At 33.4% G+C, this 24,072-nt stretch overlaps 2 protein-coding genes and 2 pseudogenes across 2 annotated transcripts; 2 read left to right on the forward strand and 2 right to left on the reverse strand.

Moving 5' to 3' along the window:
• Positions 1-717: 717 nt before the first annotated feature.
• On the reverse strand, positions 718-7,391 carry LOC18096491 (formate dehydrogenase, mitochondrial-like; annotated as a pseudogene).
• Positions 7,392-8,631: 1,240 nt separating this feature from the next.
• On the forward strand, positions 8,632-9,376 carry LOC7489870 (uncharacterized). Its single transcript, XM_002301558.4, has one exon. It carries the CDS (start codon positions 8,818-8,820, stop codon positions 9,229-9,231), a length of 414 nt encoding a protein of 137 aa, XP_002301594.2. The 5' UTR covers positions 8,632-8,817; the 3' UTR covers positions 9,232-9,376.
• A 5,158-nt stretch (positions 9,377-14,534) lies between these two features.
• On the forward strand, positions 14,535-15,191 carry LOC127904982 (uncharacterized). Its single transcript, XM_052450373.1, has one exon. The coding sequence runs from the start codon at positions 14,648-14,650 to the stop codon at positions 15,059-15,061; it is 414 nt and encodes a 137-aa protein (XP_052306333.1). The 5' UTR covers positions 14,535-14,647; the 3' UTR covers positions 15,062-15,191.
• Positions 15,192-22,555: 7,364 nt separating this feature from the next.
• On the reverse strand, positions 22,556-23,936 carry LOC127904985 (formate dehydrogenase, mitochondrial-like; annotated as a pseudogene).
• Between the last annotated feature and the right edge of the window lie 136 nt (positions 23,937-24,072).

Raw genomic sequence — 24,072 nt, forward strand, 5'->3', positions numbered from 1 at the left:
AACAATGACATCTCAGGAGATGGAATGAAAGAGAGAATGCTTTCACCAAACAGCTCAAACAGGGATACCAGAAGATGCTCATTATTCAAGTCTTCATTCAAACCTTGTTGAGAATGTGATGCGGAACAATAAATCAAAAATAAAAATAAAAAATTAAAGTAGTAAAGAATGAAGCTTTACAGAAATAAGTTAAGAATTAAAAGTAAAGCAAGGGAAAAGCCAGGGGAAAAAAAAAGAATTGAAGAAGAAAAGTCTATCATTATTATTTAATCATAAAAAACTCTCCCAAAAAGTGAAAGAGAAACATATAAATAGCATAACCTTACAATATCCACTTATTGGGTTCAACTCATCAATTAAAATTTTCTAACATAAATAAGTCAAATTAATAAAATAAAACAATGAAATAGGCCCAAATGAGCTCAGTCTCCCAACCAAAAAGTGACAGGCTAGGTCATTTTATGTCGTCTTTGTCTATATACTCGTGTAATTTGTGGTGTAAGTCTAAAGTCCCCACCAACTCTCCTAATGTAGCTCTGGGTGACCTTGATAACACTCCCAAAGTTCTGGATCAATCTGCTACAAAGTATCTATGGTGATCTAAGTACAATTTGAATCAGGTCGGCCCACCCAAGAGTTAGAAACAGTTGAACCTCACTATTCCAAGTAAAAAAAAACTTGTTCATCCAAAATGACATCAATATTATCCTTTTGTGTTCAGATCAAGGTCAAAGGGGTAGAGGTTTCAATAGGATCATCAAGAGGAGAGTTAGGTGGCATCTCAAATGGATCATTTGGAATAGGATGTTGTTTCTGGTATGCAACTAAATCCGCAGTGCTAAATGTAAAGTTAATGCCAAAATCAAGTGGTAAATCAAGAACATAAACATTTGGACCAACTCCTTGTAGCACTTTGAATGGCCCTGCACTACGTGCATGCAATTTTCGATTAGTTCCTGAAGGAAACTACTTGTGTCTATTCCATATAATAACTTAGTCTCCCACATTAAATTAATTATATCATCTATGTAAATAAGCTCAGAGTTTATATTGTGCATTACTTGCTTGAATTTGCTTAGTGATCTAAATATGCAAATTCTAAATTTTACGTGTAAAAAACTTTGTTAACTCAAACACCTTAGTATGAAGAGATATGGGAAGAAGGTTTAAAGGTTTCCTAGGCTTGTAACCATGTACAACTTCAAAGGGACTCATGCAAATTGACCTATTGACAGAACTCTTATATGCAAACTAGGTCATAGGAAGAACCAAATCCCAATTCCTATTATGATAACTCACTAGACACCTCAGAAAGTTGCCTAATCTGGGTGGTAGGCACTAGAAAACTTCAACTGAGTTCCCACTATATGGCGAAGGGTTTTCTAGAAATAACTCTTAAATCTAACATCCTTATCTAAGACTATGGTTTGGGGGAAATCGTACAACTTGACAATCTCGTTAAAATAGAGTTCCGCAACTCTAGAAGCATTTGTGATCTTAGTACAAAAGATAAAATAGGCCATCTTAGAGAAACAGTCGAAAACCATAAAAAAGAATCATGCTTCTTTGCAGTACGTAGAAGCCCAATCACAAAATTCATACTTACATTTTGCCAAGGGCAAGTAGGAAAAGGTAACGGGGTGTAAATACCAATATTTTGTTTTTTATGCTTTGCTAGTTGACATGTTCAACATTGACCTCCCAACTTAGCTACATCTCTTTCAAACTAGACAAAAAAAATTGATGTTCCCCCTCTTAAATGGGTTTATTTCTTCTAAAGTGTTCTGAAAGACCTCTAATATGAATCTCTCATACAAACTCCAGCAAGTTTAAAATTAAAATCCTACTACAACTTAGAAAAAACATAGGCGGCTATCTTTCCTTTAGTTTCAAGGATATCTTGGTCACTTTTACTTTTTCATTACTTCATAATCTTCAGAGTATGATACCTTATAGCTTCACGGTTACAAGTCATTTCCTCATTACTTTGGGTCTTTAATGGGTTGTATGGAAGACTATAAATAAGCCTTGAATCAATTCTGTAATATTTTCTTTCCTTCTCTTCTTCTCATGGTAAAACAAAGATTTAATATTATGGGTTTTATTTTATTTTGTTTATGCTTAATTAATATATTTTTTTCAGCTAGGATCTAAGGCTTGTTTGGATCAGGGTTTGGGCTTACTAGTAAAGGTTTTGAGTAAGTTTTTATATGTGGGTTAGTTTAGCCCACAAGGGTGGATCCATTTAGGTTAATTTCTTAGAACAATTTAAACACATATAAGCCTAAATTTCACCAGCGATTGATAAATAATACTTGTGAATTTTTTAATTTTAACATGTGAGAGAAATTCTTGTATTCTATGGTTCTTAAACGAACTGAATATGACTTCTCAAAGTTTAATTGGCTTCATGACGTCATTCGACATCATTCCAATAATGTTGGTGTCTCAGGATAGTTTTTTATTGTGTCACACTTCTATTAGATCAATTTTGGCTTTTTAGGATCAAATTTTAATCTTGAATGTGGGTTGTGTGACCATGTATTCACGAGGTTCACATCAGTGTTCAAGAGATGCTAATAAATATCTTTGAGTGGTAAAGGTATGTCAATATTTGATAAGGGCACTTGAGCATCCAATGACATAGTGAGATCCAATTGGACAAGACTCCCAATCTGAGAGCCATTTCCCAATTCATATTCTATCATACTTTAGAGTTCATATATGGGGTTTCCTCGAAGGTGATCCATCCTACCTCAATAAGCTAGAGGAGCTTGTCTTTAAAAGCATAACAACTTTCAATGTTATGACCACTAGTGCCATCATGATACTCGTATGTCTAGTTAGTATTATACCATTTTAGATATGGGGGTTGAAATGGTTTCTAGATAATCAAAATAATTTGTCCAATATTGACCAATCTTTCAAATATCTCTTTAAAAGATAAAGGAAAGAGCGATATAGTTTTCTTTAACTATTGTGACTTTTCATATATTTTCTTATTAGATGGAACCTGATTAGTCATTTGAGGAGAATGATTAGGATGCTAAGATGTAGAATGATCTTGATTCATACTTCTCATATAGGAGTTATCTTTTTATTTGTCAAACGGCATAGCATTAAACCTCTCTTCTTTATTCCAGATCCTTCTCAATTTCAATCCTTGCTCCACACTCTCTACTGTCGTTTTTATCTCTATTAAATAAGCTCATGAATTACAAGTTATGTAATCACAATAAGGAGTCTTTGAAGTATTGATGAAGATGGAATTGAGCTCATTTTATAGTAGTGGAGCGTAAACTTGGGTTGTCATTTGTCGCAGCCTCATCGCATATTCCTTGACTGACTCATCATTTCTCATCTCAATTCTTTGAAGGTCTAACCTGGTTAGAGCCATCTTTAAGTTGAATCCAAATTGTTGCAGAAATGCATCAACCAAGTATTCTTATTTCTTCTTTTCAGAGCCATTTAAATCCAAGTTGGGTTTTAAAATTATGATAATAATCATTTTTATCCTTACATGTCTTAGTTGTATAATTTTAAAATTAAGAGTTTTTTACAAGGATATTTTAGAGAAAAAAAATAACAAATATTTTTTCTAGAGACATATCCTCTCTATACCTTCTATTTTGGAAGTATAGACATTCACTCCAAAATTATCCGAGGGACATATTTATTTTTATATCTTTGTCTCTTCAACCAAATATATTTATGTCTTCATTGTCTTCATCTCTTTTGTTTCAGGACAGTAACCAAACACTATTTAATATACACTATTTAAACTATTTTTAGTGATTTGGATATTAGTTATCTTTTTTGAATAAAATTTTAAGAGTCAAGTTTCTCTATACAACTTTACTATTTTATTGTTTAAAGGGTTTTTAAGAAGTAATAAACCCTAATACTTCTGGTAAGCTGAATCATTTGTATAAAGAAAGTATCATTGTTAACTTGAATATTTCAAAAGCTTAAACACCTAAAAAATGTTAGACTGACAAATAGACTCCTAAGTAACTAAATGCTTTTCCTATGGCCCTTTGAATTACCCTATCATAATAGAAAGTGATTCATCATGCTAAAGATAATCGAGCCGTCTGCCAACCTAACACTCCATTCTGAACTTTTTCCACCGCTCTACTATATGTATTTGTTAACAAGCATATGTAACATAGGAACTCTAAAATATTACCCAATATTTTTTTGTTAAAGCAAACACTGAAATGAATTGATATCAAGAGCCACCCTTAAACGAATAAAACAGTCTGGTTTTTAGCCACACTAACATTTTTTTACCAAAAAGTTACAAAAGTCCTGTATGATAACTTTGATTTGCTTCAAATCAAGTTTTGCAAAAAAGAATTAAGTCACCAACAAATATGGATGACAACTTCACCTGACTCGTTTGCAATCTAATGTCATTCAATTCAATTGGATCATATTTTTGTCTAATTTATTTGAAAAACAAATAAAATTCAATTCAATTTGACTAAAGATGGATGCGTAGATTAATAAATGGTTCACTTGACCCATCACTTGACTCAACTTCTACATGGTTTTTTAACCCTTTTATATTTTGTAAAGTTGTAATTTATATTTCAATATAGTATATGGATTTTTATCTTATTAAGGATTGTTATGGTTTTACATATAGATATAAAGTTTAGACTCTATTTTATTGTTTTATGATTTATAGATGGATATTTTTTTTTAAGCTTCAATTTTATTTTTTAAATTTTGATTAAAAATAGAACAATTGGATCAAATGAGATACTTGTCGAATGAAGAAAGTTCTTCATCCACTCCAATCTAATCCAATCGTATAGAAGATGAAGTCAAGTGCTGGATTTAGATATCTCTGGTTAGAGACAAGAGAGCAAAATTCAGTTGCAACCCAATCTATTATTGTTTCTGTAAATAACGAAAAGATGAGAAATAATCGAACTTTTTTACTGAAATAAACAAATTCACTCTCTAGTCTCAACCGTATTGGATCAATTTTTCTATACATGAAACAAAGGTATAAGAATAGAGGATCTTCTTGTTGAATACTTTGTGATGAAGTATAGGAATTTGAAATCTTAGCTTTCCAGCTCACTTATAACAAAGTCATTGTGATACGCTTCATGATTAACGAAGTGAAACTATCTAAAATACCATATCCCTAATAGCATTTAGGATCAAGTCCTACCTCAAACAATCATAAACCTTTTTTAGGTCTATCTTAATTATCATCAAATATTTTCTAATTTTCTTTTATACATCTAGAGTTAAGAGCCAATCATATAATCATAGTGGTATTATTGTGCTTCTTTGAAACAACACATTGGTACTGACTAGCCAATATGTGCCAGTCAAGAGTATTTGTTATGAAACTCTGTGTAAACTTCTTAATTGGTTAGCATTCTTACTTCAATGTAATTAATTTTTTACGTTCTGAAACTCTCATATGAAGCACATCACGCATTGCTTTCTTTATACTTAACTTTTCTTATATGCATGTCTTATGTGATAAGGATAAGGAAAATCTTCAAGTTTTCTAGTTTGTCGTGTTGGTAACAGACTATTAACATATTTTACAAAAATAATGATAAAGTTATCTTCAGATAACTTTTTCTACTCTATCTGAATTTATCTTTTAAATAACCTAAACTAATCAGATAATTAGAGAGAAGATAATGCTAATTAATCTTGGTAAACTTCTATCTTAGCCAAATTATCCTTTTACCAACCATAAAAAGATCACTAATCTAAACTAATAAAATGACAATTATTACAAAGTTGATCCTGCTATTCTCTTAGGTCATTATCAGAAGGGGGAAAGTAAAGGTCTAAAGGCAAAAGGTCCAAACTTCTATATTTAAAATTAGTTGAAAATCACACCTTTTTTCTTTATAAGTGGCATGTTGATGACAACTATGTCACATTTAGAAAGCATTAAATCTAGATCCTCCTCAAACTTTTTACCTGTCATATTCTCCAACTCTTTCTCCATCTTAAGTTTATTATGATACAGTAGAGTGCAACTGAAAAGCTTCAAACGTTGGAGTAAAAGCCTTCTGATGCGTCTAGCACCAATAGTTCCCACCATCTTACCTTCAAGATTGTAAGCCCTGTATGCAATAGCTGCCACATTCCACTCTTATTGATTGATAACTTGATGCTATCTAGGTAAGAAATTTTATACAAGAACAAGGATTCTCATGAGCTCATTTTTTGCAACTGAGACAACATTGCTTCCTGTGACCTTTATAGCAGTTAACCCAGCAATAGCTACTACCTCCAAATCTATATGATCAGAACCAATTCTAGTAATGAGAAGCGCTTTTTTGCCCTCTTGATCCTTTATGCCGTAACATCTGCGGGGTGGAAAGGTGTAGTGATGAGGACATGGAGATCAAGAATATGCTTGTCAAGTTCTATGACAATTATACAGTTGAAGAGCAAAAAATCAACAATCTAGCCATCCTAATATTCTTGGAAATAAAAGGCATAAATCTAAGATCTTGAAATCATTTAATGTCATCACTACAATTAGGACATGGAGATCAGCAGTTAATCTTATTGTTAAAGTAAAGGTCTAAAGGAAAAGGATCCAAACTTCTATATTTAAAATTAATTGAAAATCATACCTTATTTTCTTTGTAAGTGACATGTTGATGACAACTATGTCATATTAAGAAAGCATTAAATCTAGATCCTCCTTAAAATTTGCCCATGTCTGATTCTCCAGCTCTGGCTCCATCTTAAGTATATCATGATACAGTAAAGTGCAATTAAAAGGCTTCAAACGTTGGAGTAAAATCCTTTTGATGCGTTAGCACCAACAGTTCCTACTATCTTTCCTTTAAGATTGTAAGCCTTGTATGCAATAACTGCCACATTTCACTCCTTATTGATAACTTGATGATATCCAGGTAAGAAATTTCATACAAGAACAAGGATTCTCATAAGCTCATCTTATGCAATGGAGACAACATTAAAAAGAGTGAAGCACTTAATAACCTATATATGCAGGAATACAACTTCAACAAAGAACCTTAATGCTTAAAAACAACACACTTACAAGCTTGTAGCTCCTCATACTTTCAGCCTCGTGTGAAGAGATGGACAATGATTGTCAATGGTGATCATATGCTATATTTCTAGCCTGTTGTTCATAATAATTCTATTAAGGATTAAATACTTGATCATCTTACATCTTTTTATGTGGAGGCCTACTTTAGTTTGTGTTATGCCAGGTGTGTGTAATGAGACATATAATGAATGTTGTGCAAATAAAATATACACTCACTACAATCCAACCATTCTTTGTCATCAGTTACAATGAACTGGTGACCTTGTGATTCCAGCCAGTCACCAATGCCCAAAGCTCTTTCCAAGCAACCCACAAAATTAGTGTTTGATCAAATTTAAAAAATTAAAAAAAAATTAAAACCTATAGAGTAACAATAAAAATATTATTAAAAGCAAAAACATTAAACCTGGAGTTAAGGGGCTTCTTGGTCTTAGCCTTTTTATAGAAGTTTTATTTGTTTTTAATTGCATCATTTAATTTTAATTTATCAAATATTATATTCTCCAATTTGGTGCTCAATCTTTGGGTTTCAAATTTTTTTACCTTGAACCTTTTGTATAAGTTTTATTAGTTTTCAATTTCATCTTTCAATTTAAATTAATGGTATTATGTTTTCCAATTTGGTCTTGTTATTTTGATTTCTAATTTTTTTCTTAATTGTTTTTGTAAAAGTTATTATTCTTTTTAATTTCACTCTTCAATCAAAACATTCTTTTGATTTTTTATGTTAATTTTTATCCTCATTCTTTAGAATTTTTTTATCCTTTTACTAAATTGATTTTTTTTTTCAATCTCACCCTTCAATCAAATATAAATTTATTTTATATTTTAATTTTGATCCTGATTGTTTTAATTATTATTTTTTAATCTTTTCGTATAAGAAAAATGGTTTTCTATAAATAAGTACATAGGATAATTTTAATAAATGATTAAGTAATCCATTAAACATGACGTGGTAATAAATAAGTAAAGAATATTGCAAGCACCAAGTTCTAAAAGTCCATCTTTGAAGAAAAGAAAAAAAATGAAAAAATTCAGTTAGAACCATAATTAAGTTTGTTTAATTCTCTAAGACAACTATATGCCCATTATTTAATGTTTGACAAACAACACATGTAGAATAGACAACTATATGCCCGTATTTTCATTTTTGTTGTGTATTGCGGGAAAAAAAGAAGAAGAAGAAAAAGAACATGGTCGGTCCGTCTTACAAGGAGAAGGGAAAGTGACCGCTGTCGGTGCTTTCGACGGGGGTTTTGAAATTACCAGCACCATCTTTGGACCTTCGAGAAGTCAACTTTCATTTGATTTTCGACTTTATAAACGCGGCTAGCCCACCGAATTTTATTAGGGGAAAAGCCCATTCCTAAGTTGCCAATGCCATTAGATTCTGACTGATGGCTCGCCTGTTTAATAATTTTTTAGTGGCTGACCGACCGATCCTCGAAGCAGCGGATCATGCAAAGCGTCAAATAACCAAATGGAAACTGGGTGCTAACTATATTTCTGACTGCTAGTCAACTGTCTGTGTGCCCCTCATTTACGTATAAATGAGCACGAGACCAGCTTCTTATTCATCAACATCAAATCAGTTATCTCGAAAGCTTCTCTTTATTTCACAGAGCACAGAGCCAACTCCTGATTCATCAATATCATATTAGTTCTCTCTAAAGCTTCCCTTTAATTTACGGTTTTAAACCTTCTCTAGTTCTAGTTTGTGAGTAAATTAAGAGAGACCAAAAATGAGTGTGGAGATTTTGGATGGTGCCACCATTGTCAACTTTCTGGAGGACGAGGAAGCATTCAACGCGCAAATATGTGACCGCTTCGCCCACCTTGATTCAGACCATGATGGCCGGCTTTCCTACGGGGAAATGTTGAAGGAGCTGCAGTGTTTGAGGTTATTGGAAACCCACTTCGGCGTGGATGTGGAAACAGACCCGGATGAGCTTGCTCTCGTCTATGGTTCTCTTTTTGTCCAATTTGATCATGACTTGAATGGGACAGTGGAGTTAGAAGAGTTCAAGTCAGAGACCAAGCAAATGATGCTAGCCATGGCCACTGGTATGGGTTTCTTGCCTGTTCAGATGGTCCTGGAAGAAGACAGTTTCCTGAAGAAGGCTGTGGAGTGGGAATCTACTAAACTCGTTGCCTGACTAATTCCACATCCATTACCCTATACATGACTCATTAATTGTCTTCGTTATTTCTTTCTTCTCCGAATGCATTCCAAGTTTAGCTGAATGTAGCAAAGAAAATAAATGAAATGCTCTGTTATTGGTGCAATTTGGCATCTTAAAACTCGGTTCTCTCCTAATGCAATTTGGTCATGACCATCCAGCCATAGTTAATATAACGAAAGGCTGACAGAAACACGAATATCTTTCCTCTTTCAAGAGGGCTTCATCAGCTAATAGATACATGGGCAGAAGGATTGAGCTGGATGCATCTCAGTCATCGTTCAAAATTTAGCTTCAAGGGAATGGAATTGGTAGAACAGAGTTGCATCAGAATGGAAAAAGAACTTGCGTGTGTCAGGTCCAGGGGAACAGATAAAAATTAAAGAAATAACTGTCCTCGTATAAAGTATAGTTAAATAAAAATTTCGAGTCGAATCTGTTGTGCGTCTGAAAACCTAATTCCATCATGATTTGTTTAGCATGCGTATGAAACAAACTTCCCGCATTGAAAAGAGGGAAGCAATTATTTAAAACGGTAGAGATTGCGTTTCAATCAAAACGCAGGAGCCAAGCGTTTGGTAATATCAAAAACGCTAAAAATGACCGGTGGGACCCATGCCAATTCATGTTTTAAACGCGACATTCGCGAAGCAGCTCTAGGCTGCTTTTTGAAATTTTGTATTCGCGTGCACAGTGCAATTCACTTGCACTGTTCGGGTGATTTTTTTTTATTTTTTTTTTAGTGTGTATAGTTTTTGTATATATTTTTTTTTAAAAAAACTAGTTTTACATTGTCATGTAAACAATATTTTTTTTTCCTGAAAAACTAGTATAGAGCGAATTAAATTCACTCGCACTGTAATATCAAATTAATTTTATTCATGATAATATTTTATCTAATTTTATTGCAAGCTCAAAAAATTATAGAAACTGTAGTTCTTGTCGAATGAATTTTGTACGTAATGGAATTGTAGATGGTTTAATGGCATAATAAAAAATATTTTATATAAAGTATTATTTATTTCATGAAGTAATAGTAATGGTTAAATCTACAATATTTAAATTAAAAATCATCAATTTTAATATGTATATTTTAATTATTTTATAATCTCAATTTGAAAAGTATTTTTTTAACCAAACACATTAAACTACTTTTTCTTCAACCTCAATTTCAACCACAGTTTTAACCAAACACCTATTTTTTCAAACCAACCTCAACTAAAAGTACTTTTTATAAAACAACTTTTTTCAAATCACAACCACAAAAGCTACCGCAATACCAAACACACACTTAATATCCTATATATGCAAAAACGCAACTTGAACGAAGAACCTGGATGGTTAAAAACAACACACTTGCAGGCTTGTAGCTCCTGATATTTTCAGCCTCGTGTGAAGATGGACAATGATGGTTGAAAAATCTTTGTATGTTTTATCTAGGTAGATTACTCATAATAATAAGATTATTTTTAAAAAATCTTTGTCTTTTTTACCTGGGTAGCTCATCCATTGTAATAAGACTACTCGAAAAAAATCTTTGTATTTCTCTACTTGAATAGGTCACCCATTACAATAAAACTACTTTGAAAAGACCTTTGAGTTTTTCATTTGGGTGGGTCACCCATGATAAATTGAACATTTCAGAATCTTTGAATTCTACCAATAGACAGGTTGCTTGGTACTACCATATCACTTCAAAAGTCTTTCACAAAGATAATCTTTTTCTTTAGAAACTCTATCTCCTTTTTTTTCGAGTACACTTTCTAACCCTCATTCTTCAGATAGTGTGCTTTTTATCCCTATCTATTTTTTTCTGAGTGCACTTTTAAGCCCTTACTACAAACATTTTCAGAAAGATTGACCATTTCTTAATATGGTGAGTCCATAATCTCGTTCTTTTTCTTCATCTTTACAAAACTTATTGTCTAAAGTCTCTCACGAGACTTTCGTTATAAAGATTGTAAAGAGAGAGGCAACTGTCATAACTCATTTCTGGATTATTCCCTAAATTCACATTTTTTTTCTTTCCAAAATAAAAGTCAAAAAAGAAAATAAAGAAAGCAAGAAAACTAGCGACATATAGGAATATTAAGTTGTGACTTTGGAAGCCTAATTGTATCCTATTTTACCCACAACTGGAGAGACAATGTAAATTAAAGGTCAAATTAAATGATTATTGGATGAATCTACTTAAAAATTAAGCTTGAGGATATAATTAGAATTTTAATAGGCCAATTTGATTTAATCATGGGCCAAATTGAGAATTTAATTATGTTTAAGAATTAATTTGGGTAATTAAAGGATTTAATGAGGTGCAAGAACTTAATTATACTTTAAATAGGTCAAATTAATTTTATTAAGGGCTTAATTGATGAAAATCTAAGTTTAGAAGCCCAATTTGAGCTTAATTGAGAAAATTGGAATTTTAGAAGACCAAATTTAATTTCCATAAAGTCAATTGGTTCAAATTAGGGGTAAAATCGCAAGAAAAACAAATTTTTTTGGTCAATTAAGGGTTAAATTGAAGAGATTTGCAACTAAGGACCATTTTGCTAAACATATCGAACTATGGGGTAATTCATGAAAATCAGGGATGAAATTGAAGAAAATTTAAAGTTTGATGGTCAAATTGCATAAATCCAAGACCAAGGATCAAATTGAAAAAGATGCTAAAATTCAGGGCTGATGTTGAAATCCAGCAAGGGCAAAATTGTATTAAATCAAAAGTTTGGAGTCAATTAGGGGTCAAATTGAAAGAAATCAAAAGCTGAAGGACCAAATTGAACTTTGGAAAACTACCTTAATTTAAGGTCCAAAATGGATTTGTTTTTTAACATTAAAAAAAAAAGGCAACCAGACGACGCATCGTCTAGTTAATGTCCATTGTCTTCTTCTTCTGACCCGAAAACGTTGTTTGGATGGCTATTTTTCATGGGCATTTAATACTTCATCTCTCAATCAAACCGGACAAACCATACACCACCATGATGAGCTGACATTATACTTCACCCCAGAGTGGATCTCGTCGGCTAATTATCCCTACAGCCGCCACAGTGTCGCCTCAAATTGGTCAATCTGACTAACATTTAGCAACCAACTTTTTCAGGTCATGATAACAACTTTGAACCAACGGTTAAGATCCTTCTGTGTCGAATCAAGAGCCAAGATTGGCACTAGTAAAGACAAGATGTCCATCTTCCATGCCCCGAGCATCAAGAAATTAGAGCCCAAATTTGGTGCAAATAAGTTTTTCTTACCAGATCTTTTGTTCTTCTCCACCAGCCATCTTCTTCCTCTTCTTTCGCAACATCTTCGCTTCCAGCAATGCTGCCAACAACACGTTGGCCTTCCTAGCATTGCTAATTAGCAATCCCCCATAGTTGGTAACCTTTTTCTTCCCCTTTTTGGATGCAAACGAGGCAGCCATTTGCAAGCATAACATTTGGTTCTGCATGCAAAATTCAACCACTTCATATGGTCGTTGGGTCGGGCCAATGCCCATGTGAAGATGGGTTGGACCCCTTCCAACCCAACCCATGATGGCTTGGTTAAGTCCAGACCATAAAAAAAGGATGAAGGCCAGGTCTGTTGGGCTGCCTGGCGCCACGACCTGACCCGGCTAGGTCCGGCCCAAATGGCTGGGTAGGGCCCAGCCCAATATATATAATAATAATATATTAATAAATAATATTAAAATAAAAAAAACTTTGAAAGCCCTTCCAAAAAATTTGTGATTTTCTCGCACGTTTTTCTATCAATTTTGCATAATATCGGGCTGTATAATTACACTATATGATACATATCCGATATTAAAACACCCAGTTTTTTCTGAAACATTTCAAAATAAAATTCAAATTTTTTTAAATTAATTTCCTCTTTCAAAAAAACAAAAAATGTTTTGTTTTCATGTATATAGCCAAATCCTCAAAGTTTTCCAAGCATGTTTTCAAAAAAAAAAAAACAAAAAATTGTATTTTTCTCATGTTTTAAAATATAAAATAGATATCATAACTAATTTATAATTATCCATTAGGGTTTAACCAAAATGTCAAAAACCCTTCACCAATTATTTTTTTCATTTTATATTATGGTTTAAATGTAGACTTAAATATTTGGGGGTGTAAAACTATACAGTAGAGTATACCCTCAGGTATTAAAGACAAAAGTTCAATATAAATGCGATACTAAAATTTAGACTTTAGAACGGTTGGATTTAACATCATAAGGTATAGATTTTCTCATGAAGAGAGATCTATCTTAAACCTTAGACGATTTCAATGAATAGAAACTTAATTTAGAATAACAATCAAAAAACAATGTACCTTACTTCAGGTAGGCTGCACTGGAGATAATGCGTCTTTTCCTTACACAATCAGTCTCTTACTCAGACTCTCACAGACTATATGTTTCCTAGTAACCATTATATTAAATGGTGACTCTTAAATCTTAATTATAATTTTATGCTTACATCAAAAACTCTTTTTTTTTCTAACAATACCTTTCAAGAGGCACTTAAAACGCGTCGTTTGACGTCGCCTGTGACATAATCCATTAAACATGAAATGGAAATAAATAAGTAAAGAATATTGCAAGCATCAAGTTGTCTATCTCCGAAAAAAAAAAAGAAGAAGAAAAATTTTGGAACCTTAATTAAGTTTGTTTAAATCTCTATCACACCCATTATTTAATGTTTGACAAACAACACATGTAGAATAGGTGAAACCAAACCTATAGTACAATATTTGCATTTTTGTTGTGTTGTGAGAAAAATTAAAAAAAAAAAGAACATGGTCTGTCTCGGAAGGAGAAGGGAAATTGACCGTTGTCGCTGCTTTTGACAGGGTGTTTGAAATTAGCAACACCATCTTGGGACCTTCGAGCAAGTCAACTTTCATTTAATTTTCGACTTTATAAACACGGCTAGCCCACCGAACTTTATTAGGGGAAAAGCCCGTTCCCAAGTTGCCATTGCCATTAGATTATGACTTATGGCTCACCTGTTTAAGATAGTTCTAATAATAAAATTTTAGTGGCTGACCGACCGATCCTCGAAGCAGCAGATTCTGCAAAGCGTCAAAAAACCATGCAGCAAAGGGTAATTAGAAGCATGTCAGAAAAGCAAAAACCAAATGGAAACCGGGTGCTAACTATATTGCTGACTGCTCGTCAACTGTCTGTGTGCCCCTCATTTACGTATAAATAAGCACAAGACCAACTTCTTATTCATCAACATCAAATCAGTTATCTCGGAAAGCTTCTCTTTATTTCACAGAGCACAGAACGAACTGCTGATTCATCAATATCAAATTAGTTCTCTCTAAAGCTTCCCTTTAATTTACGGTTTTAAACCTTCTCTAGTTCTAGTTTGTGAGTAAATTAAGAGAGACCAAAAATGAGTGTGGAGATTTTGGATGGTGCCACCATTGTCAACTTTCTGGAGGACGAGGAAGCATTCAACGCGCAAATATGTGACCGCTTCGCCCACCTTGATTCAGACCATGATGGACGGCTTTCCTACGGGGAAATGTTGAAGGAGCTGCAGTGTTTGAGGTTATTGGAAACCCACTTCGGCGTGGATGTGGAAACAGACCCGGATGAGCTTGCTCTCGTCTATGGTTCTCTTTTTGTCCAATTTGATCATGACTTGAATGGGACAGTGGAGTTAGAAGAGTTCAAGCCAGAGACCAAGCAAATGATGCTAGCCATGGCCACTGGTATGGGTTTCTTGCCTGTTCAGATGGTCCTGGAAGAAGACAGTTTCCTGAAGAAGGCTGTGGAGTGGGAATCTGCTAAACTCGTTGCCTGATTAATTCCACATCCATTACCCTATACATGACTCATTAATTGTCTTCGTTATTTCTTTCTTCTCCGAATGCATTCCAAGTTTAGCTGAATGTAGCAAAGAAAATAAATGAAATGCTCTGTTATTGGTGCAATTTGGTATCTTAAAACTCGGTTCTCTCCTAATGCAATTTGGTCATGACCATCCAGCCATAGTTAATATAACGAAAGGCTGACAGAAACACGAATATCTTTCCTCTTTCAAGAGGGCTTCATCAACTAATAGATACATGGGCACAAGGATTGAGCTGGATGCATCTCAGTCATCGTTCAAAATTTAGCTTCAAGGGAATGGAAGAACAGAGTTGCATCAGAATGGTAAAAGAATTTGCGTGTCAGGTCCAGGGGAATAGATGAAAATTAAAGAAATAACTGTCCTCATATAAAGTCTAGTTAAATAAAAACTTCGAGTCGAATCTGCGGTGCGATTTAACTAGATTTTGCGATCTAAACACCAGATTCCATCATGATTTGTTTAGCATGCGTATGAAACAAACTCCCCGCATTGGATCAAAAAACAATGACATCTCAGGAGATGGAATGAAGGAGAGAATGCTTTCGCCAAACAGCTCAAACAGGGATACCAGAAGATGCGCATTATTCAAGTCTTCGTTCAAACCTTGTTGAGAATGTGATGCGGAACAATAAATCAAAAAATAAAATAAAAAATTAAAGCAGTAAAGAATGAAGCCTTAAAGAAATAAGTTAAGAAATAAAAGTAAAGAAAGGGTAAAGCAAAAAAAAAAAACAGAGAGAATTCAGGAAGAAAAGTCTATCATTTTTATTTAATCATAACAAACTTTTGCAAAAACTAAAAGAGAAATATATAAATAGCATAACCCTAAAACATCCGTTTATTGGGTTCAACTCATCAATTAAAATTTTCTAGTATAAATAAGTCAAATAAATAAAATAAAACAATGAAATAGGCCCAAATGGACTCAATCTTCCAACCAAAGAGTAACATGCTAGGCCATTCTATGTCGTCTCTGTCCATATACTCGTGTAATTTGCAGTGTGGGTCTAGAGTCCCCACCAACTCTCCCAGTGTAGCTCTGGATGACCCTAATAGCACTTCCAAAAATTTGGATCAATCTGCTGCAAAGTATCTATAGTGATCCAAATACAATTTGAATCAGGTTGGCCCACCCAAGAATTAGAAACCGTTGAACCTCACTATTCCTAGTAAAAAAAACTTGTTCAACCATAATGACATCAATATTATCTTTTTTGTGTTTAGATCAAGGTCAAAGGGGTAGAAGTTTAAATAAGATCATCAAGAGGAGAGTTAGGTGGCATCTCAAAGGGATCATTTGGAATAGGATGTTGTTTCTGGTACGCAACTAAATCCGCAATGTTAAATGTAAAGTTAATGCTAAAATCAAGTGGTAAATCAAGAACACAAGCATTTGGACCAACCCCTTGTAGCACTTTGAATGGCCCTGCACTACATGCATGCAATTTTTGATTAGTTCCTAAAGGAAACTGCTCATGTCTATTCCGTATCATAACTTAGTCTCCTACATTAAATTTATTATATCATCTATGTAAATAAGCTTAGAGTTTATATTGTGCATTACTTGTTTGAATCTGCTTAGTGATCTCAATATGCAAATTCTAAATTTTACGTGTAAAAAACTTTGCTAACTCAAACACCTTTAGCATGAAGAGACATGGGAAGAACGTTTAAAGGTTTCCTAGGCTTGTAACCATGTACAACTTCAAAGGGAATCATGCCATTTGACATATTGACAAAACTAGTAAATGCAAACTAGGTCATAGGAAGAACCAAATCCCAATTTCTATTATGATAACTCACTAGACACCTCAAAAGGTTGCCTAATCTGGGTGGTAGGCACTAGAAAACTTCAACTTAGTTCCCACTATATGGCGAAGGGTTTTCTAGAAATAACTCGTAAATCTAACATTCTTATCTAAGACTATGGTTTGGGGAAAATCATATAGCTTGACAATCTCGTTAAAATAGAGTTCCCCAACTCTAGAAGCATCTGTGGTCTTAGTAAAAAGGATAAAATGAGCCATTTTAGAGAAACGGTCAACAACCATAAAAAAATGAATCACGCTTCTTTGCAGTACGTGGAAGTCGACACACAAAATCCATACTTACATTTTGCCAAGGGCAAGTAAAACAGGTAACGGGGTGTAAAGACCACTATTTTGTTTTTTATGCTTTGCTAGTTGACATGTCAATATTGACCTCCCAACTTCGCTACATCTCTTTTCAAACTAGACTAAAACAAATTGATGTTCCCTCTTTTAAATGGGTTTATTTCTTCCAAAATGTTCTGAAAGACCTTTAACATGAATCTCTCATATCAAAAATTCACACACGGATGTTTTCGAGATATAAAGCTTATTATCCCAAAACAAATACCCTTCTTTGAGGTGATAACTATCTACAACATGGTTATTCTCATCTCTCGAAGTCATATATACTTCTCTAAATTCTGAGCAAGATTCATACTCCTCTTTGAGCCTCTCAAATCCAGTAACTTCTCATTACGGATAACAGTGTTACTCGACGATTCAAGGCATCTGCCGTTTTATTCTAGATTTATGTTTCAAAACAAATGAATAACCTTGCAAATATTCAACCCAATGACCATGCCTATTTCAACTGCAAATAGAGAAAAGGAACAGACTATGCGTTTCTAAGGCAAATAAGGAGCATAAACAAGTTGTTTTCCAACCTGGTGATTGGGTTGGGTGCACATGCATAAGGAACAATTTCCTAACCAAAGGAAATCAAAATTACATCCTCGTAGTGAAGACCCATTTTAGATTTTTAAAGAGGATCAATGACAACGCATTCAAAATTGATCTTTTAGGTGAATATGGTGTTACTGCTACCTTTAAAGTTGTTGATCTTACTTTGTTTGACATAGGTTTTGATTCGAGGTTGAATCCTTTCGAGGAGAGAGGGGATGATGTGGATCAGCCCACAAACTCCAGCAAGAACCCATTACATGTTCTAAATGGGCTAATGACTCGGGGTAAGACATAGGCATTGAAAGAGGCATTGAATGCATTGGTTTTGAATGTTTCGACCAAGTCAAATTTGAAGGGTCCATCGGAGTATCAAGAGAAGGCCTTAGTACATCTTATCCATGTGCAAAAAGGACCTAATCTAACCTTATTTGGGCCATGAGGTTTCGGCAATAAGGTTGCCACTTTTCCAAATGTTCGGTCAGTCTTGTTTTTATAATGTTTCTATGTATTTTTTAGATTCCTAATTAGTTTTGGACTTGCTATTATTATATGAGAACATTAATTATTTCCTTTAAGTATTAGAATTTATTATTTTATTTATTTTCTTGTTAGGTGAGGAGAAAACACAACAAAGAAAACAAAAAAATCCAAGTTGACTTAGGAAGTGGCGGCAAAGCTTCCTAATTATGCAAGGAGATTATTCCAGTAACTTCAATTATGTTTCCTAATATTACAAGGATCCTAATAGGTGGCAAAAGAAAGGAAGTAATACCAGCAATTACTTTCCTTTCAAAATAAGAAAAAAAAAACATAAGTTTAAGATCAAAATCCTACTACAACTTGCAAACAACATAGGCGGCTACCTTTCCTTTAGTTTCAAGGATTAATGAGATGTATGGAAGATTATAAATAAGCCTTGAATCAATTTTGTAATATTTTATTTCCTTCTCTTCTTCTCACGGTGAAATAAAGATTTAATATTATAGGCTTTTTTTATATTTTGTTTAGGCTTAATTAATATATATATTTTCAGCTAGGATCCAAGGCTTGTTTGGATCAGGGTTTGGGTTTTCTAGTAAAGGTTTTGGGTTAGTTTTTATATGTGGGTCAGTTTAGCCCCCAAGGGTGGATCCATTTGGGTTAATTTTTTAGAACTATTTAAACACATGAAAGCCTAAATTTCAGCAGCGATTGATGAATAATACTTATGAATTTTTCAATTTTAACGTGTGAGAGAGATTCTTGTATTTTTTGGTTCTTGAACGAAATGAATCTAACTTCTCAAAGATTAATTGGCTTCATGGCGTCATTCGACATCATTCCAATAATGTTGGTGTCTTAGGACAGGTTCCTATTGTGTGACACTCCTATCAGATCAATTTTGTCTTTTTAGGATCAGATCTCAATCTTGAATGTGGATTGTGTGACCACGTAATCACGAGGTTCACATCAGTGTTCAAGAGATGTTAATAAATATCTTTGAGTGGTAAAGGTATGTCAATATTTGATACGAGCACTTGAGCATCCGATGACATAATGAGATCCAATTGGACAAGACTCCTAATCTGAGCGCCATTTCCCTATTCATATTTTATCATGACTTTAGAGTTCACATTTGGGGTTTCCTCGAAGGTGATCCATCCTGCCTCAATAAGTTTGAGGAACTTGTCTTTAAAAGCATAACAACTTTGAATGTTATGACCACTAGTGCCATCATGATACTCATATATCTAGTTAGGATCATACCATTTTAAATATAGGGGTTGAAATGGTTTCTAGAGAATCAAAATAATTTGTCGAATATTGACCAATATTTTAAATATCTCCTTAAAAGATAAAGGAAAGGGCGATAGAGTTTTCTTTAACTACTGTGACTTTTCATATATTTGCTTTTTAGATCGAACTTAATTAGCCATTTGAGGAGAATGATTCGGATGCTAAGATACATGATGATCTTAATTCATACTTCCCATATGGGAGCTATCTTCTAGTTTGTCAAATGACATTTATAGTATTAAACTTATCTTCTTAATTCCATATCCTTCTCAATTTCAATCCTTGCTCCACCCTCTCTGCTGTCATTATTATCTCTATAAAATAGGTTGATCAATTACAAGTTATGTAATCACAATAATGAGTCTTTAAAGTATTGATGAAGATGGAATTGATCTCATTTTATAGTAGTGGAGCGTAAACTTGTGTTGCCATTTCTCGCAGCCTCATCGCATATTCCTTGACTGACTCATCATTTCTCATCTCAATTCTTTGAATGTCTAACCTGGTTAGAGCCATCTTTAAGTTGAATCCAAATTATTGCAGAAATGCATCAGCCAAGTATTCTCATTTCTTCTTTTCAGAGCCATTTAAATCCAAGTTGGGTTTTAAAATTATGATAATAATCATTTTTATCCTTACATGTCTTATTTATACAATTTTGAAATTGAGAGTTTTTTACAAGGATATTTTAGAAATAAAAAATAACAAATATTATTTCTAGAGACATGTCCTCTCTGTACCTTCTATTTTGAAAGTATAGACATTCACTCCAAAATTGTCCGAGAAACATATTTATTTTTATGTTTTTATCTCTTTAACAAAACATATTTATGTCTTCACTGTCTTCGTCTGTTCTGTCTCAGGACAGTAACCAAACACTACCTAGTATACACTATTTAAACTATTTTTAATTATTTGGATATTAGTTATCTTTTTTGAATAAAATTTCAAGAGTCAAGTTTCTCTATACAACTTCACTGTTATTATTGTTCCAAGGGTTTTTGAGAAATAATAAACCCTAATACTTCTAGTAAGCTGCATCATTTGTATAAAGAAAGCATCATTGTTAACTGGAATATTTTAAAAGCTTAAACACCTAAAAAACGTTAGACGGACAAATAGACTCCTAAGCAACTAAATGCTTTTCCTATGACCCTTTGAATTACCCTATCAAAATAGAAAGTGATTCATTATGCTAAAGATAATCGAGTCGTTTGCCAACCTTGCACTCCATTCTGAACTTTTTCCACCACTATACTATATGTATTTGTTAACAAGCAAATGTAACATAGGAACTCCAAAATATTACCAAATATTTTCTGTTAAAGCAAACCCTGAATATGAATTGATATCACGAGCCACCCTTAGACGAATAAAACAATCTGGTTTTTAGCCACACTAACATTTTTTTACCAAAAAGTTACAAAAGTCATGTATGATAACTTTGATTTGCTTCAAATCAGGTTTTGCAAAAAAGAATTGTCACCAACAAATACAGATGACAACTTCACCTGACTCGTTTGGAATCTAGTGTCATTCAATTCGGTTGGATCATATTTTTGTCCAATTTTATTTGAAAAATAAATAAAATTCAATTCAATTTGACTAAAGATAGATGCGGAGGTTAATAAATGGTTCACTTAACCCATCACTTGACTCAACTTTTACGTGGTTTTTTAACCCTTTTATATTTTATAGAGTTGTAATTTATATTTCAATATAGTATATGGATTTTTATCTCATTATTCATGGAGGATTGTTATGGTTTTACATGTAGCTGTAAAGTTTAGACTCTATTTTATTGTTTTATGATTTATAGATGGATATATATATATATTTTAAGCTTCAATTTTATTTTTTAAAATTTGATTAAAAATATAACAATTGGATCAAATGAGGTACTTGTCGAATGAAGAAAGTTCTTCATCCAATCCAATCGTATACAAGATGAAGTCAAGTGCTGGATTTAGATATCTCTGGTTACAGATGGGGGAGCAAAATTCAGTCGCAACCCAATCTTTATCGTTCTTGTAAATAAAGAAAGGATGAGAAATAATCAAACCCCTTTACTAAAATAGACAAATTCACTCTCTAGTCTCAACCGTATTGGATCAATTTTTCCATACATAAAACAAAGGTATAAGAATAAAGGATCTTCATATTGAATACCTTGTGATGAAGTATAGGAATTTGAAATCTTAGCTTTCCAACTCACTTATAACAAGGTTACTGTGATACGCTTCATGATTAAGGATGTGAAACTATCCAAAATACCATATCCCTACTAACGTTTAGGATCAAGTCCTACCTCAAACAATCATAAACCTTTTTTAGGTCTATCTTAATCATCATCAGATATATTCTAATTTTCTTTTCTACATCTAGAGTTAAGAGCCAATCATACAATCATAGTGGTATTATTGTGCTTCTTTGAAACAAAACACTGGTACTGACTAGCGAATATGTGCCAGTCAAGAGTATTTGCCATGAAACTCTGTATAAACTTCTTAATTGGTTAGCATTCTTACTTCAATGTAATTAATGTTTTTACATTCTGAAACTCTTATTTGAAGCACATCACGCAATGCTTTCTTTAGACCTAACTTTTCTTATATACATGTCTTATGTGATAAGGATAAGGAAAATCTTCAAGTTTCCTAGTTTGTCACGTTGGTAACAGACTGTTAACGTGTTTTGACAAAAACAATGATAAAGTTATCTTCAGATTACTTTTTCTACTTTATATTAACTTATCTCTTAAATAATCTAAACTAATCAAATAATTACAGAGAAGATAATACTAACTAATCTTGATAAACTTCTATCTTAGCTAAATTATCCTTTTACCAACCATAAAAAGATCTTCACTAATCTAAACTAATAAAATGACATTTATTACAAAGTTGATCCCGTTATTCTCTTAGGTTATTATTAGATGGGGGAAAGTAAAGGTCTAAAGGCAAAATGTCAAAACTTCTATATTTAAAATTAGTTGAAAATCATACCTTGTTTTCTCTGTAAGTGGCATGTTGATGACAACTATGTCATATTTAGAAAGCATTGAATCTAGATCCTCCTCAAACTTTGCTCCTGTCTGATTCTCCAACTCTGTCTTCATCTTAAGTCTATCATGATACAGTAGAGTGCAATTGAAAGGTTTCAAACGTTAGAGTAAAAGCCTTCTGATGCATCTAGCACCAACAGTTTCCACTGTCTTTCCTTCAAGGTCGTAAGCCCTGTATGTAATAGCTGCCACATTCCACTTCCCATTGATTGATAACTTATGATATCCAGGTAAGAAATATCATACAAGAACAAGGATTCTCATGAGCTCATCTTTTGCAACTGGGACAACATTGCTTCCTGTGACCTCTGCAGTAGTTAACCAGGTAGCAGCCGCTGCCTTCAAATCTCTATGATCAGAACCAATTCCAGCAGTGAGAAGAGGTTTGTTGCCCTCTTGATCATTTATGTCGTAACATACGCGGGGTGGAAAGGTGTAGTGATGAGGACATGGAGATAAGGAATATGCTTGTCAAGTTCTGTGACAATTACACAGTCGAAGAGCAAAAAATCAACAAACTGGCCATCCTAATAATCTTGGAAATAAAAGGCACAAATTGAGCATCTTGAAATCATTTAATGTCATCACTACGATTAGGACATGGAGATCAGCAGTAGATCTTGTTGTTCTCTTAGGTCATTAGGGAAAGTAAAGGTCTAAAGGCAAAAGATCTAAACTTCTATATTTAAAATTAGTTGAAAATCATACCTTGTTTTCTCTGTAAGTGGCATGTTGATGACAATTATGTCATATTTAGAAAGCATTGAATCTAGATCCTTCTCAAACGTTACACTTGTCTGATTCTCCAATGTGGCTCCATGTTAAGTCTATCATGATACTATAGAGTGCAATTGAAAGGCTTCAAACGTTGGAGTAAAAGCCTTCTGATGCGTCCAACACCAACAATTCCCATTGTCTTTCCTTCAAGATCATAAGCCCTGTATGCAATTGCTACCACATTCCACTCCTCATTGATAACTTGATGATATCTGGGTAAGAAAATTCATACAAGAACAAGGATTCTCATGAGCTCCTCTTCTCCAACTGAGACAACATTGAAAATAGGGAAACACTCAATATCCTATAGATGCAGGAACACAACTTGAACAAAGAACCTAAATGCTTAAAAACAACACACTTGCAGGCTTGAAGCTCCTTATATTTTTAGCCTCGTGTGAAGATGTGGACAATGATTGTCAACGGTGATCATATGCTATATTTTCAGCCTCTTGTTCAAGGTAATTCTATTGAGGATTAAATACTTGCTCATCTTATATCTTTCTATATGGAGGCCTACTTTAGTTTATGTTATGTCAGGTGCGTGTTATGTCAGGTGCATCCTCCATGAAGAAAAAAAATGAAAAAATTCAGTTAGAACCATAATTAAGTTTGTTTAATTCTCTAAG

Source organism: Populus trichocarpa, chromosome 2 (genome assembly GCF_000002775.5).
Source record: "Populus trichocarpa isolate Nisqually-1 chromosome 2, P.trichocarpa_v4.1, whole genome shotgun sequence".
NCBI classification, from domain to species: Eukaryota; Viridiplantae; Streptophyta; class Magnoliopsida; order Malpighiales; family Salicaceae; genus Populus; species Populus trichocarpa.